General features: G+C 41.3%; 1 protein-coding gene across 1 annotated transcript in view; it reads left to right on the forward strand.

The window, feature by feature from the left end:
- LOC118367004 (contactin-associated protein-like 5) overlaps window positions 1-15,210 on the forward strand; it is a 115,163-nt gene that overhangs the window by 63,880 nt on the left and 36,073 nt on the right. The window contains exons 6-9 of the mRNA XM_035749919.2: window positions 6,284-6,468; window positions 6,695-6,838; window positions 7,905-8,172; window positions 14,597-14,740. Coding sequence (XP_035605812.1) covers window positions 6,284-6,468; window positions 6,695-6,838; window positions 7,905-8,172; window positions 14,597-14,740 — 741 coding nt within the window. The remainder of the gene's footprint in view (window positions 1-6,283; window positions 6,469-6,694; window positions 6,839-7,904; window positions 8,173-14,596; window positions 14,741-15,210) is intronic.

A 15,210-nucleotide genomic window follows, 5' to 3' on the forward strand; every position in this document is an offset into this window, starting at 1 on the left:
CTATAACTTCTCTTCATAATTTCTCTTCATATGACAAAATTTTAACATGATTTGCCAGTAGATTGCCTACTTGATTCATGATGATGACTGCTAGCTTTCTAGCTAAGATTTTGAAAGTATGATGTTGTCATGATCAGTCCAATCAAAGTTACTGTAGATATAACGTGGTTTGTCATCATTTAATCTGTGGGCAATGACCTTGAGCCTTCTAGGATGGGCACTTATAATGTAACTCTATGGTAGCACCCAAGTGGCTTGAATTTTTGAGCTCTGTAGCAATGATGTAGTGTCCCCATGAGTGACAGAACACTGAGCCAATCACGGCAAAACTAGAGAACATTACCAATCCCTATGCTCCGTTTTTTCCACTGGCTGCCTCACCACCACAGGAAGCTCTGAGATAGGCTGAAACACCTGCATTTTAGTGCTGCCTTACTAAGAGGCCATGTTTGTGTGCGGCTTTATTAAGTTAAAGATTATTTTTTAATTTTTTAAATAAATTGTTTGCAAACTGATATGTGACACTTATTAATGGCATAACATGCCAAACAAACTAGCCAGACAGGTCGGGCTCAAAACAGAATGAATGACAGGTCGCCACTGGGACTGATAAAAGGTTTATTTCCATTTTCAGTAGCGGTGCGTGGGTAAAATCTCTGAGGAAGCCATGCAAAGCCAGTAAAAAGTACATTTTACAACCGCTGTTGTGCTAATTGTATTGTTTGCTCTGTAACCCATTCGTTCATATGCCACGGTGATATACAGTAAGGCCGTGACAACAAAAAGACACCAGTCTCACAGGGGAGTAATAAATGAAAGTAAAACATTTGGACACAACTACTCATTCAAGGATTATTCTTTATGTTTACTATATTCTACATTGTAGATTTATAGTGAAGACATCAAAACTATGAAATAACACATATGGAATCATGTAGTAACCAAAAAAGTGTTTAACAAAATATATTTTAGATTCTTCAAAGTAGCCACCCTTTGCCTTGATGACAGCTTTGCCCACTCTTGGCCTTCTCTTAACCAGCTTTAAGAGGAATGCTTTTCCAACATTCTTAAAGGAGTTCCAACATATGCTGAACACTTGTTGGCTGCTTTTTTTAGTACAGAATGCTCAGATCAAACCCTAACAACACTGGACCAATTGTGCACCACCTTATGGGACTCCCAATCACAGCCAGTTGTGATACAGCCTGGAATCAAACCAGGGTCTGTAGTGACACCTCTAGCACTGAGATGCAGTGCCTTAGACAGCTGCACCACTTGGGAGCCCGAAGACTGAATCAAGGCAGTCGATCACATATTGAACTTTAATTGTCTCAGGCCTGTGGCACAACATATTAATTTATGGTTAGACCAGAATCGTCCACATAATCATTGGCCTGTACAGAGAATTAAGTTAAAACCACAAGTCTAAATCCCCATCTCCATCCATGGCTTGGGAAAGGGCTGATTTAGCAAGCTAGCTACTGCAGGACATCAACATAAGCAGACCAGAAAGAGACACGTTTTTCTGAAAATGATTTGATTGGTGTGAAGCCAAATTCAAACTGGCCTCCCTTGGTGGACGTTTTGCTGCTCCAGGACAACCCACAGTTGAGCTTAGCTCAACGCTGATTGGCCAATTATTTGATTTTCTAACAAGGGAGACCAAGTGCTTGCTGGCATCAATCAATCAAATAATACAGTGACAACATGTTATACTGTTTTGGTCCAGTCAGCATCAGATACAAGGGCCTCACATACTGAGACAGAGGGGCTCTGTTTCCCTCGCTCAGATGATTTCGCCGATGAGAGTCAGACACTTAAAATAAAATAAAATTGTACTTGTCACATACACATAGTTAGGATTTTGCGGATATAGCAAAATGCTTGTGTTCCTAGCTCCAACAGTGCAGTAATATCTAACAATACACAACAATACACACATCTAAAAGTAAACGATGGCTACAAGGCCCTCCCCAACCCTCCCATCTGCAAATCAAATCATGACTCCATTCTGCGCCTCCCTTCCTATAGGCGGAAACTCAAACAGGAAGTACCCGTGCTGAGGTCTGTTTAACGCTGGTCTGACCAATCGGAATCCATGCTTCAAGACAGTTTTGATCACACGGGCAGGAAAATGTTCCGGGTTTCCTCTGAGAATAACATTGACTGAAACACTGACACAGTGACTGAGTTCACCAGGAACTATTGTTCCCACTGTGACAATTAAAACCTATTAAAACCAAAAAACCTGCATAGATGGCAGCATTTGCGCAAAACTGAAAGTGTGAATCTGAACACGATGATGAACACAATGGGAGACAGAGAGCTGGTTTCAAGCGCAGGGCGCAACAGGTGTTTAATGTAAAGGACCACAGGAGGAGACAGGTAGCTGAGTCCAGGGGCAGGCAGAAGGTCATACACAAGGGGTCCAAAAAGGGAAACAGTACAGGGAGGGAAAAGGCTAGTAACGTAGTCCGAGATGTCAGGCAATAGGTAGATAACAGGAAATCCGATAGGACTAAATACAGGTAGGGTATAGGAAAAAGGAGTCGTTAGTGAGGCAGGCAAAAACTATCATACATGGGAGGAGTAAATCAAAGGAAAAGACAGCGCTCCGAAAGACGTGTGTCACAAAACAAACAATACCTCACAGTGATGGGGTGCAAAGAACTGAACTAAATAGTGTGTGATAATGATATACAGGTGTATAGGATCTAGGTGTTTGAGAGTGGGAGCTGGAAAGTGGGCTGGAAAGTGAGCTGTGTTCAGGGGATCTACGTATTTGAGGGTGTGAGTTGGAAGCAGATGTTACAGAACCACCGCATTTAACCACAGCAAGGTGATTGGAAATCTGGTCGACTAAAAACAGTCTAGTTATGCCCTCCCTCCGTAAGGCAATCAAACAGGCAAAACGTTAATACAGAAACTAAGTGGAATCACAATTTAATGGCTCAGATATGAGACTCCAGACAATCCCATATTTTAAAGGGAAAATCAGCCATGTCGCGAACACAGACGTCTTGCTCCCGGACAAGCTAAACACCTTCTTCGCCCACTTTGAGGATAACAGTGCCGCCGACGTGGGCCTCTCCCGAGTACTGTGAGCTCTCGTTCTTCGTGGCCGACGTGAGTAAGACATTTAAGTGTGTTAACCCGCTTGCCCAGACGGAATCCCTGGCCGCGTCCTCAGAGCATGCGCAGACCAGCTGGCTGCAGTGTTTAAGTACAAATTCAATCTCTACCTATCCCAGTCTGCTGTTGCCACTTGCTTCAAGATGCCCACCATTGTTCATGTACCCAACAAAGTGAATGTAACTGAACTAAATGACTATTGCCCCATAGCACTCACTTATGTCATCATGAAGTGCTTTGAGAGGCTAGTTAAGGATCATATCATACCTTGGCATCCATGAATACATGCCACTGACCATTTTAAGGTTCTAAATAAAGTAATAGATCAATACAATAGAATAGCCCAACCTGGTCTTCATTCACAATTGGTGATTACATAATTATCATTTGCTTCCCCTCACTCATCAACTCATCCATTCTCTCCTTTCTCCACATCATACTTTACTTTCACTTTTCTTTTCATAATCCATGATAGTTTGTAAGCCCTGCCACATCCAGTGTCAGGCCCGGTGTAGTGGGATTCGATCATAGTTCTGTATTGTCGCTTTGTCTGTTTTATGGTTCTTAGTGCCATCATCGGTTTGTGGTGATAGATAGACTGGTAATAGAAAGCTACGAATAATATAGATGAAAACTCTTGTTAAATAGTATGGTTTACAGCTTGTCATGAGATATTATATCAGGCGATCAGAACCAAGAGACTTCCTTACTATTAAAGATTGCGCACCAGCTGCTGTTAACAAAGAGACACACGCCACCCCCCTTGAGTTTACACTGCCATTCTGTCCTGCCGATACATAGAAAAACCAGCTAGTTGTATATTAACAATATCCTTGTTCAGACAAATTTCTGAGAAACATAGGATAATACAGTTGTTCAGGTCCCATTGATAGGGTAGTCTCGAACGGAACCCGTCCAGTTTGTTCTCCAGTGATTGTACATTTGCCAATAGAAGAGAGGGTAGTTTCATCAGGGTGCCCGCATTTCGGACTCTACATTGCCGTCTCTTCCTCTTCCGATTGTCCGGTATTAGGGCCTGGTCCGGAGTGATCAGTATGTCCTGCGCCGCCAACCCTTTGAAGTAGAGATCTTCATTCAAATTGAGAGTAGTGATTGCTGTTCTGAGGTCCAGACGCTCTTTTCGTCATAGGAAACGGAGGAAACATTATGTACAAAAAAAACACATATAATAGCAGAATTGGTCAGGAGCCCATAAAACGGCCACTATACTTTTCAGCGCCATTCTTCAGACCTGTCTTCAGGTGCAACGTTAGCTATGCAAATCTTCCTCTTACATTACACGTCAGGTAGAGGCTATTAATTTAGCTAGTTACATCACAGCATAATAGCCTGTCAAGTAAGGACATAGCTATAAACCAAATTGAGCCACTTACCAACAACACACCTGTCTCTGGTTTGACGGTTGACAGGCCAAGTAGAAAGTAGTCAGATGTAATCCATATCCTGGCCATCTGCTCAAGATTGTTGAACAACTTTATGGAAGCCCATTTTCATTACAGCAGCTATTTTCTGAGCAAGGGCAAGTACTAGCCACACGTCTTATCTGGGGAAGAGGGTGGGTTCCATTGGGTGGGTTCATTTTGCTTGACCCAGTGCCCCGGGTGGGCAGGGTTTGCTCATTTTTTACATTCTATGTATGAAAATACCCTCAAATTAAAGCTGACCGTTTGCACTTTAACTTCATAGTCATTGTTTGATTTCAAATCCAAAATTTTGGAGTATGGAGCCAATAAATATGGAGGACACTGTAATTCATATCACAGGCCGAATACTACTGTAGAGCTGTTTTTACTTGCACTATATAGCTGGGTTTCCCCGTCCTGTCCCTAAGAGTCCACTGCCCTGCAGCGCCCAAATCCAACACACCCCGCTCAGCTTTATCATTTTCGTGAAACATTCACTATTGGTTTCAGGTGTGTTTGTCTAAGGCCAGAGTGACAACCAACAGTATGGCAGACCCCCAGGGCCAGGACTGAGCAACCCAGCAGCTAGGGATTTCTTAAATAATTATCTCCCCTGACGTGGGCATGTTTTTAACAAAGGTTCCTTTTCTCATACATTATTCCATATAAGGCATCCAGACCTTATGATAGTTGCACAAAATTCCTTTAATCATGTAATAAATCAAATTGAGTGATATATAACTTGACATTTCTGCCATCCATTGTGACTTTGTGGAATGATAATCAACCTTCTAATTAATGGCAATGCATTTCATAGTCGCTATAAACGCTAGGTTAAACAGTTTCTTGTTCAGATATGCCCCCTTTTGTGTTTTACACCTCTAGCAGTGGAATTACATTTCTGTGTCGATTATATTCATGTTCACTGGTATATAGTGCATTCTATGGATGGTATTAAACTACAGAAATTTATGTGGTCTCTATATCAGCCCTTAATACAATTTGGAACTCATCTTTAGAGGTTTGTCAGACTGTCTGACAAAGTATTGCATCTGCAAAAGTTCACCTCCACGCCATCACAGACTGCTCTTCCCTGGTTGCCTGATCCTGCTGAGACCACTGTCGCCATCTGATCCTGCTCAGATGAGGCATGACAAAGAAGTACCTTGCTGTACATTTATACATTATATTATCCAATAATAGAGTCAATGGTTCAATAATTGAAATTACCATTATTCCCAGATCCCAGACTGTAGCCTACCCATCAACTCAAGATTGAAACAAAGGCTACAAAACATTCCCATACACACAAGAACGGTTAAACACTGCTACCTGACAGATACTGTAGCTAGACCCGAGAGCTGAACTGGCTTTGGTAGCTAATAGCTAGCTAGCTAGTTCATTCACTTCAGACAGCACTTCCATCGAGAGGGGATGAAACATGTAATGCATTGGCTAACATTACATGTCAGTTACACTACTAACTCAGCACTGGGGGAATAAATATATATTTATTTATGTTGAGTCAAACAGCAGTTATCTTGCCAGCAACATCACTCAAATAACGAGTAGCCAGTTTCTGATCTGCTTGCTTTTACAACTTGGAGAAAAAGCACAACACACACAGACAACAGCTGCCTCTGTTAACACACTCTGTGGTGTCCGACCAGTCCTAAATCCTAAAAAGGCCATGCTTATATTTTCAATTTGTTTTTTTTTGTCTTCAGATGACACCCGGTTGCGGTTCAGCAGTGGTCGTGTTGCGGTCACTCTAGGCAGTCTTCTGGATGACCAGCACTGGCACTCTGTCCTCATCGAGCGCTTCAACAAGCAAGTCAACCTCACCGTGGACACCCACACACTGCACTTCAGGACCAAGGGGGAAGGAGACTCTCTGGAGGTGGACTATGAGGTGTGTCTATCCAAACATCCATAATATTTCCTTACAGTATCTCTGAGTAGATTACACCACTATCATCCAGTCAGGAAAAACACATCACCCCAATACCAGGGTGAGATTAAGAATAATACTTGGTCTATCTCGTTAGAACCTGACATCTCGTTTCAACCTGACACTATACTTTCGTGGGACTTTTCTTCTATTTATTTATATATTTCACCTTCTTTCCTCATCAAAGCTCAGCTTCGGGGGCATCCCACTACCAGGTAAGCCTGGCACCTTCCTGAGGAAGAACTTCCATGGCTGCATCGAGAACCTCTACTACAACGGGATCAACATCATTGACCTAGCCAAGCGACGCAAACCTCAGATCTACAGTGTGGTAAAAGCTTTTCAGCTACTCATTTGTAATGCATAAACTGTAGTCCAAGGCCACATTTATTTTGCGCTGAATTACCAATATATTAACTTATGTAAGTGATAATGCTCCATTGTGTTAGAAGTGGAGGTTAACAACACCTAACCTTAGAGAACTAGTGAACCGTAACAGTTGTTGCATAACAAATTACAGACTGCGGATAGGTATCCATGTGAATACAGGGTGCATGGCAAGAACCACTTAGAGCTGAGAGAATATTCTTCTATTTTCTTCTCTTGTTCTTATTTTGGAAAGAGATCAGGGCTCAGTGATGAGTTGGAGCAGGAGCTGTATTCAGTGATCCATTCAATATAGCGGTATTATTACCTTCTGTAGCCCGAGGTAAATTGCATTATTTAAGGTAGTCCTCTCAGAGATGTCAGGGCCTTGTGCAGCCCCTAAAAGATACATCTTAATGGATATTAACCTTGAGACACTTTCTGTCTCAGTGGTCTTACAGCCCCAAACACGAGGTGTGATACACAACGGGTGTCACCTAACCTCTAACAACAAATCCGCTAACACTGAAATAGCATTAGCATAAATAAGTTATCAATGATTCGGTGTGAGTTAGTGTCAGCCTATTGAAATAGGAGGATACTGAAATCAAGTTTGGTTGATTTGATGGAAGAGTCCCTGTGGAGGGTTTAGTGAACGTGCTCCATGTCACTGCCACTCCATGTTACCAGGATCGATGATGTGTTCATCCCCACACTGCTCTGACCTTTTCCTGTGTACAGAAACTCATGTCTTCTGTACTGGCTCTTCCTGTCCCTAGGAGTCATAGTGGGGTTGGCAGTGGCATGTAACCCAGCTCCCTACAGAGTTGATTTTATCTCATTCCACTGTTCTCTCTATTGTTCTTTCTCTCTCTCTCTTTTTTTGTTGGTCTCGTACTATACCCGCCATTTTCTTTCTCTCTTTCTAGAAGGGGGCCAGTAAGGATTTTTAATTAACCCCTAAATGTTGAAAGTTGATCTTGATCGGAGCAAGGTGACTGTAAGACTATGTGTTCCATGTGTGTCACCAGGGCAACGTGACCTTCTCGTGCTCGCAGCCCCAGCTGGTGTCCACCACATTCCTGAGCTCCAGCAGCAGCTTCCTGTCGCTCCCGGCCACGCCGTCTGCTTCAGGAGGCTTCACGGTGCGTTTCCAGTTCAGAACATGGAACCCAGATGGGCTACTGCTCTCCACCCAGCTGTCCCTGGAGCCCCAGAGACTGGAGCTGCAGATAAGCAACAGCCGGCTGCGCTTGACCCATCACACGTCAGCCCAGCAGAAAGAAGAGGTCTCCACCGGTGAGGGCCAGGCCAACAGCCTCTAGCCTAGCTGAGCCACACTATGGGCTGGAATCAGTGGTTCTGCCTATGGGGACTCAGATTATAAAAGGCTATTGTATTCTAGTGAAGAGGGCAGACAATGAGAAACCCATTTTATTACTGCAGAGTATGTTTGTGGTTTTACACAGAGATAGTCTGATAGTGATAGTAAAGATTATGAGTAAAGCTTATAAGAAGAGAGAATCCATTCAGTTGGACCTGTGCTTATCTCTTATGAGTTCACAAATCAGACCTGTGTTCAAATACATGTGTTTTTGAGTATTACATCTTTTAATGATTTTTTCTGTGTATTTACTTATTTTCAAATACACAGCCCAAAACAAGTACCAAGTAGTCGACCAAATTGTATTTGAATGTTTTTTTTTTTAAATACTTATTTAAAATACAATTCTCAAATACCTGAGTTAATGTAACGTAATGTATTTAAGTCTGTGTATTTGAGTATTTCCAAATTCATTGCAATATTCAACTTCTTGTATTCATGATATCATAGAAAAATGTCATCCTGTCACGTTTTTTGCAAAAGGTAAAATGTCACAGTAGCTGAAGTTTTTCTCAATACATTGCCATCAATGGTAAAATGTGAGTGTTACAGGGTAGTGATGTGTAGGTTGACTCATAACCCGATGTCCCCACAGATACAGAGTCTTCGGGAAGTATTCAGGCCCCTTAACTTTTTCCAAATTTTGTTACGTTACAGCCTTATTCTAAAATGTATTAAATAAAATAAATCCCTCATCAATCTACACACTATACCCCATGAATTTACAAATGTTTGCAAATTGATTAAAAATTCAAAACAGAAATACCTTATTTACATAAGTATTCAGACCCTTTGCTATGAGACTCAAAATTGAGCTCAGGTGCATCCTGTTTCCATTGATCATCCGTGAGATGTTTCTACAAATGGATTATAATCCACCTGTGGTAAATTCAATTGATTGGACATGATTTGGAAAGGCACACACCTGTCTATATAAAGGTCCCACAGTTGACAGTGCATGTCAGAGCAAAAACCAATCCATACGGTTGAAGAAATTGTCTGTTGAGTTCAGAGACAGGATTGTGTCTAGGCACAGATCTTGGGAAGGGTACCAAAACATCTCTGCAGCATTGAAGGTCCCCAAGAACACGGTGGCCTCCATCATTCTTAAATGGAAGAAGTTTGGAACCACCAAGACTTTTCCTAGAGCTGGCCGCCCGGCCAAACTGAGCAATCGGGGGAGAAGGGCCTTGGTCAGGGAGGTGACCAAGAACCTGATGGTCACTCTGGCAGATCTCTAGAGTTCCTCTGTGGAGATAGGATAACCTTCCAGAAGGACAACCATATCTGCAGCATTCCACCAATCAGACCTGTCTGGTAGTGGACAGATGAAAACCACAACTCAGTAAAAGGCACATGACAGCCTGCTTGGAGTTTGCCAAAAGGCACCTAAAGGAATCTCAGACCATGAGAAACACGATAATCTCATCTGATGTAACCAAGATTGGCTTGAATGCCAAGCGTCATGTCTGGAGGAAACCTGGCACCATCCCTACGGTGAAGCATGGTGGTTGCAGCATCATGGTGTGGGGATGTTTTTCAGCGACAGGGACTGGGAGACTAGTCAAGATCGAGGGAATGATGAATGGAGCAAATTACAGAGAGATCCTTGATGACAACCTGCTCCAGAGCGCTCAGGACCCCAGACTGGGGCGAAGGTTCACCTTCCAACAGAACAACGACCCTAAGCACACAGCAAAGACAACACAGGAGTGGCTTTGGGACAAGTCTCTGAATGTCTTTGAGTGGCCCAGTCAGATCCTGGACTTGAACCCGTTTGTGTAGCAACGCTCCCGAACCAACATGACAGAGCTTGAGAGGATCTGCAGAGAAGAATGGGAAAAACGCCCCAAATACAGGTGTGCCAAGCGTGTAGTGTCATACCCAAGAAGCCTCAAGGCTGTACTCGCTGCCAAAGGTGCTTCAACAAAATACTTAGTAAAGGGTCTGAATAGTTATGAAATGTAATTTTTCATAAAAAAAAAAAAAGAAATCGCAAAAATGTCTATAAAACATGTTTTTCCTTCATCATTATGGGAAATTGTGTGTAGGTTGATGAGGAAATAAAAACGATTGAATCAGTTTTAGAGTAATGCTGTAACCTAACAAAATGTGGAAAAACTCAAGAGCTCTGAATACTTCCCGAAGGCACTGTATTTCCGAAGGGTGAGCGAGGTTAGGGTAATTAAATATTGTATGGCTAAAGGATGGGTGTATCTGTAGGCTACATTGAGGTTTTTCTATAATTATTTTGTTGTCTATCTGGCATTATTGCGTAAGCCTAAGCTTTAGTGCCTAACCATATGCGTGCCAAATAGCCTACACGTCAATCGCCAAATACTTTTGAGAACTGGTAAAAAAAGTTAGTCCATCCACTCAGGCAAAAAGGACAGTTTAATTCAAGAAAAAAGCTGCGAAATGGAGAGTTTGTGAAGTGGTAAAAGAATATGGTTGCAGTTATGTGTGATGATTGTGTAGCATGCTATACACATTTGACATTCACAAGACAGGGACTTAGAATACGCCTCTGGCATGTCAATGGAACTGTAGCCAACTGCACTGTTCAGATGGGTTAAATGGAAACTGAAAATTGGAGACTGACTGTAGGTCTATATCCTCTCCCATAACTCCTGCAGAATTAATATTTTTCTTGCAGTAAAATTATATATCAAATGTACAGTTGAAGTTGGATGTTTACATACACTTAGGTTGGAGTCATTAAAACTCGTTTTTCAACCACTCCACAAGAGATTTGTTAACAAACTGTAGTTTTTGCAAGTTGGTTAGGACATCTACAGCCTTATTTCTATTACAGCATATTGGATGACTGTCGTTCATATTCCACCCAGCTCAGTGTAAAATTGGCTACTACATGATACTTACATTTTCGCTAAATCCACCATGAAATTGCTACAACCTAGCCTGATTTACAACATAGGTGCACAGGTAGAGAGACAAATGAGAGTAATCAAGGTGATAGACAGTGGCACATTCAATACCGCCTTGCACACTCTCGCCTGCATCTAGCTGATCTAGGGTGTAATCATTCGTCCAACAGTTTGAAATTATAGTTTCTATTGTACAAATTCAGATATGTTTATCCATGTTTCATTCCTTTTTCTTCCACTTAAAACTTCTTAAGACTAGGGGGCGGTATTTTCACGTCCGGATGAAAAGCGTGCCCAAAGTAAACTGCCTGCTACTCAGGCCCAGAAGCTAGGATATGCATGTTATTAGTCGATTTGGATAGAAAATACTCTGAAGTTTCTAAAACTGTTTGAATTATGTCTGTGATTATATCTCTTTTCAATGGGATTTCTATGAGGATCTGGATTTCTAAGACACTTGCTTGCAGTTCCTATCGTTTCCACTAGATGTCAACAGTCTTTAGAAATTGGTTGATGTTTTTCCTTTGAGAAATGAACAAGTAGGGCAGTTCAGAATGAGGGTAAAGTGAAGTGTACTGTTTGTTAGAGGCACGTGACCTGAAAGCAGGCTCCACTTTGTTTTCATCCGGTATTGAACACAGTTTATCCCGTCTTAAATTTTATTGACTATTTACGTTAAAAAATACCTAAAGTTGTATCAGGAAAGTTGTTTGAAATGTTTGGAACAAGTTTACAGGTAACTTACTAGATATTTTGTAGTCATGTCGCACGAGTTGGAAGCTGGGTTTTTCTTGATCAAACGTGCCAAATTAATAGACATTTTGGATATATAACGACGGAATTTATCGATCAAAAGGACCATTTGTGATGTTTATGGGACATTTTGGAGTGCCAACAAAAGAAGATCTTCAAAGGTAAGACATAAATTACATCGTTATTTCTGAGTTTTGTGTCGCGCCCGGCGGGTTGAAATATGAATGTCATGTGTTTGTTTGGTGGGGTGCTATCCTCAGATAATCTCATGGTTTGCTTTCGCCGTAAAGCCTTTTTGAAATCTGACACGTTGGCTGGATTAACAAATGTAGCTTTAATTTGGTGTATGGTTTGTGTGATTTCATGAAAGTTTAATATTTATGGTAAGTTATTTGAATTTGGCGCTCTGCCATTTCACCGTATGTTGTCAAATCGATCCCGTTAACGGGATTTGATCCCTAAGAAGTTTTAAGAAAACAATTTCAACAGAATCTGCTAGGGCTGACCCCATTTTGTCGATTGTTCGATTGTTTGGTCGATAGGCTGTTGGTCGACCAAGATTATTTTAGTGAAGTAGTAAAAAATATATATAAAAACGGTCCGTCTGTAGCTCAGTTGGTAGAGCATGGCGCTTGTAACGCCAGCGTAGTGGGTTCTATTCCCGGGACCACCCATACGTAGAATGTATGCACACATGACTGTAAGTCGCTTTGGATAAAAGCGTCTGCTAAATGGCATATTTTATTATTATATTATATACATATGGCACACGAGACAACTCTTGGATTCAGGCCTGTCTGAGAGGACTAATCCATTGTGGAGGCCGCGGGGATGGCACACCAGTATTACCAGTGGTACATTTAACATTAATTACCATAATCTACAATGTTTGTTTGGTTACGGTAATTTCTGTTAATGCATTCAATGTATTATTATTACAGTCTTACCATTGTGTTTGTAGGAGTGGACACATTATTTGCGTAGCGCGCAACCTAGGCTACACTTGTGAGAAAAAAGTTTGGGTTTATTTCATTCCATTTACAAGTATTAATTGTCTTTTGTTTGGAGCATTCCTGTCAGTCTTGAGTAAGAACACGCACCTGTTTACGCATAGAAGTAGGCCTAGGCTACCTGGCCTGCACGCAAATGTAGGCTTATAAATGTGCCTATTTGGGGATCTGATACTATTTCTGATTGTCTAAACTCACCATTTTTCTTCACCTCAAACAGCAAGTAAACAAGTCTGTTTTTACATCCAGTGAGAATAGTTCCTCAACCGAGCTAATTTGAAAAATCTTTCCAGCTCTCTCCCTTTCAATAACTATTCAGCATGAATGGAGAAAAAAATGTAATGCTCTGATCCGGTGAAACATCATAAAAAAGGCCTACCTAATTACTTTTTATCCCTTGGGCAAATAGCCTACAGCTGTGTCTGTCTGTCCGGGAGCTCACTGCCACCTGAAACTCTGAGGGCCCAGAATATTTTATACAATGTTGAAAGTTTGCTAGCAGGAGCTTTTGGCTGGACCAAGTTAATAGCTGATACAATGTTTCAAGTTCCTTGCAGACAGGCCATGCATATCCAATGTGATTTATAGGATATTCATTTTTATCAGCATATTTTCTACCTGCAGGCTGCAATGTTTTTATTTGATGGCTTTATGTAGGGCAATTTTTGACATAATGGCAATGGCAATAGAAGTTACTTTTATATTTGTATCGTTTTCATTTAGCTATCATTTTGAATAACCACATGACACATGAAATGAATCTGTTCCATGAAAATCATAACTGGCACGAAGAATACTTGTTTTGAAAAGTAATTGAAATGCCTGAAATAGTATTTGAACCCAGGTCTGTCACACAAAAAGATAAGCATTTGGTTTTGTCCATTTTTTAACAATGGGGAGATGAAATATGCATTGAGGTGGGATTCCATGTTGTTGGATTTAGTTATTTTTACATGCTTATTAGCAAGACCAAGCACACAGACAGAGTTATGTTTGACCCGTCTCTGTGTCTGTGTGCTCATTTGAGACTGATCTCACTCACTGCAACATAATCAAGATGTTATCAGTAACAATCCAAGGTCGTCCTCCATCTGTTGCATGTTGGAGGCTTCTCAGAGTCAATGTTTGAACCAGGTGTGCTTTTTTGTTTGTTTCAAACAATTTACTGCCTGAAATCTAGCACATTTAATTACATTCCATTGTAATTCTCCTAGCCTGCAACCCTGCAAGCAGATGGCAAGCACAGAGGGGATTGTAGACAGAGCAGACACACACAGAGCTTGGATGCCCTTCACTGTAAAGGCCTGAGCTTAATTAAATCAAAAACCAAAGATTATACCACTGAGGTTTACCATTGGTTCCTTCTCAGAATGGAACTACAAACACAACAGATGGGGATTGTTGGTGATCCTTTGTTTATTTGGTAATGTAAGGGAAACTATATGAAATGTGTGTGTAGTGTGGAGGGAGATCCATAAAGTCAACATCTGCGAGAGCAACAGAGTGAATGCAGAGGTTTGTTGCAGACAAACAGATTGTATATATAAATATAAAACTGTAAAAAAAAATTGTAAATTGTTTTTATAACAGTGTAGTTGCTATGGTAAAATAACAGTGATGTGCAGAGATTGATAGTGTATTTTAAAGTCTCCAAACCACCCAGAACCTACACCCCGCTGTCTCCACAGGTCACAAGGTGAATGATGGACTGTGGCACACTGTGAGTCTCGGCTCCCGAAGTCTCCAGGTCACCATGACTCTGGACAACGAGCCGTCCTCAACAATCGAACTGGCGGACCACATGGACGCAGGAGACAACCTCTACTTTGGAGGTAAGAGGACAGATAATATGACCAATACTTCATTAGGTATGAATATATGTTCTGGTATTTACAGTAGAAACGCAAGGACTTGATGAAACTGGGGAGTGTAATACCTAAATAGCCTCACTCTTTGGCATCGTCACTCAAGTGCCATAGTGGCTCTTAATTTACATTGGCTTGTAAACAGAGATTAACTTAATAAATCCCTGTACAAACTTTAGCTTCCCAAAACTTGCCATGTACTGTACATCTCAAATCTTCTGATAGCTGGCATTTTACTAAGCTGCTTTTAAAAGGCTTCAACTTGTATAATGGCATGTCTTGGCAGGTTTAACTCTGCTCTCTTTTTTGGGGGCGACTTCTCTCTCTGCCATAACAGAGGTTTAACAATTTTACATGATTGTCACTAAATCACAAATGTTGTATTTTCTGCTTGCATGTCTCCAGTCAGTAAGTCAGTCAGCACTCTTAGCAACTTA

The sequence above is a fragment of the Oncorhynchus keta genome, chromosome 34, assembly GCF_023373465.1.
Source record: "Oncorhynchus keta strain PuntledgeMale-10-30-2019 chromosome 34, Oket_V2, whole genome shotgun sequence".
NCBI classification, from domain to species: domain Eukaryota; kingdom Metazoa; phylum Chordata; class Actinopteri; order Salmoniformes; family Salmonidae; genus Oncorhynchus; species Oncorhynchus keta.